A 2,358-nucleotide genomic window follows, 5' to 3' on the forward strand; every position below is an offset into this window, starting at 1 on the left:
TGCAAGTACCGGGACAACTGCCTAGACGGATCTCGGTTCTGGTTTCAGAGTTAACAGATATTGCATGTTCGCGGAAAAATTATGAAATTCGAGTGAAGCTTGTAGTCCGCTTCATCTTGATCCTATCAGAATACGCAGATCCTAAATGCGTATACATACTATTAGGTATGAACCCCACTTGGGCACACACTTGAAACGCATTCATACGCATCGTTTCTTATAACTACCCCTGGCATGTATCGCCAGTTATATGCTTTTGACTTTTTCCACTACGCACCCTCAGCAGTAATTGCAAGGTCAGCCTTCCTCCCATAGGCTTGACCGCTCTCTCCACCGCATCAGTGCGCTACACGATCGATCTGGAGAAGTGATTGGGATAACTATGCGTGCCGGGCGTACAGTAACCGGTAGCATAGGCATGATCAGCGATATCCTGTTTGGCACAGACAAGAGCGTGTTGGTGATGGGAGGTAAGTACTGACTACATTTCCGCTAGAATCATCACGGTCAGATTCAATGTACTTTCCTTTTGTTGCTGTTTGGTCGATAAGGTCGCGATGTTGCTAGCCGTACTTACTGCAGTGTGACGTCTTTAAGCGCAATTGGATATAAGTATATACTCATAGAGATTCATCTACTGATATCTCGTATCAGAGCCGGGTAGTGGTAAAACCACCATTATCCGAGAAATTGCGCGTGCTATGGCTGATTGTCGATACGTCCAACGAAATCGCAGGCGACGGGACAATACCGCACCACTGTATCGGCTTAGCACGACGAGTACAGGTATGAAGAAGCCGTCTGCGTACGTGCATATAGCAGCACTTTATATGTAGTTTATATTGCCGCGTTCTCTAACACTTAGTCACGAAGCGTATATAAATTCTAACCTGAATAAGCACATACGTTTACTGTGGGAATTAATATCGATAAATGGCTCACTCAGCTCGACTATCCAGGTGCCCGATCTAGCCGCACAGGGCCGGGTTATGGTGGAGTGTGTGCAGAATCACACACCGTCTGTGATGGTCATTGATGAGATCGGTCGTCCTTGTGAGGTAGCCTCAGCCCGCACCGTCAAGCAACGAGGTGTGCGCATTATAGCGAGTGCTCATGGGGACATGCGCAAACTCAGCAAGAATGCGCAGCTGAGTGGCATACTAGGCGACAGACAGAGCAGTATCTTGTCCGGGGAATCCCGACTACAAACAGGGTATCTGACCCGATTTTCGATACAATAATCGAATTGCGGCCCGAAAACTGGCATGAATGGGTGATTGTGATGGACACGGTCAACGCGGTCGATAACATCCTGCTAAAAGAAAACTACCCTGTCTAACGCCGGAAACGCGATGCTGATACAGGCCGAGTCTCTATCCGCTTTGAACGCGGATAGAGTCCCGTGTGCGCAGAAGCAGTCCAACGCATTTTTATACATAGGGGTTTCTATTGCAATAGAATGGGTTCTGGGTGTGTAGTGTCATTCCTTGCGCGAATACTTACTTAGTAAAGTAAGATATTAAATGGGAGGTTGAACAATATTGTCACGTGGCGTGGAGACTACAAGGTCATGTAGAGGACTACAGCAACGAGCTAGCGAATGTTCCTATGACGACTTTATGAATTGGCGTTAGTAGTAGTATTAACGTACTGGGGAGAGAACACCTACTGTGAAATGTGGGTACGCCTTAAAAGATTTTTGGCAACGTAAACGGCCACAGCTGCAATACGTTGAATAGAATATATGCAGCTCATCTCAATGAAACACGGATAGACCTGTATATATATACGTTGTCAAGTCCTTGGCATCCATTGTTGTAGATGAGTATCACAGGGTGGAACACACAATCGTCGGTTGCTCTTTAATCAGGAACGCCACACAAACGTAGGACCATGTGACAATAGGAACATATCGCTCGCACGATAAGCGTATAAAGTATGTTCATAATATACTATACGCAGAACATTCTGGATAAACATATACAATGAAATATATATTGGAACATGTTACTTGGAATTCAAATACATAAACTCAGCTACATCCGTTAAGAAATTCGTCATTCCTCAACGTAAATACATATACATGTGGATATAAACAAATATAAATACCATGTACGTATATAGACATAGGAATATGTACAAATATATGAATATATATATACATATATATTATAAAAAATATATATCCACATACAATATTTATGTATAAATATATACAGATACATAAATATATGTTTATATATATATATAAATATATATATCATACTATAAATATATATATATATATATATAATATATACATATATATATATATATATATATATATATATATATATATATATACTATATATATATATA

General features: G+C 41.3%; 1 protein-coding gene across 1 annotated transcript; it reads left to right on the forward strand.

The window, feature by feature from the left end:
* Positions 1-326: 326 nt before the first annotated feature.
* SARC_06392 (hypothetical protein) lies at positions 327-1,241 on the forward strand (the record flags this gene model as incomplete). The annotated part of the gene is made up of 3 exons (XM_014299708.1): positions 327-470; positions 655-805; positions 947-1,241. The coding sequence occupies exons 1-3, from the start codon at positions 383-385 to the stop codon at positions 1,239-1,241; spliced, it is 534 nt and encodes a 177-aa protein (XP_014155183.1). The 5' UTR covers positions 327-382.
* Positions 1,242-2,358: the final 1,117 nt, after the last annotated feature.

Source organism: Sphaeroforma arctica, assembly GCF_001186125.1.
Source record: "Sphaeroforma arctica JP610 unplaced genomic scaffold supercont1.454, whole genome shotgun sequence".
NCBI classification, from domain to species: Eukaryota; class Ichthyosporea; order Ichthyophonida; genus Sphaeroforma; species Sphaeroforma arctica.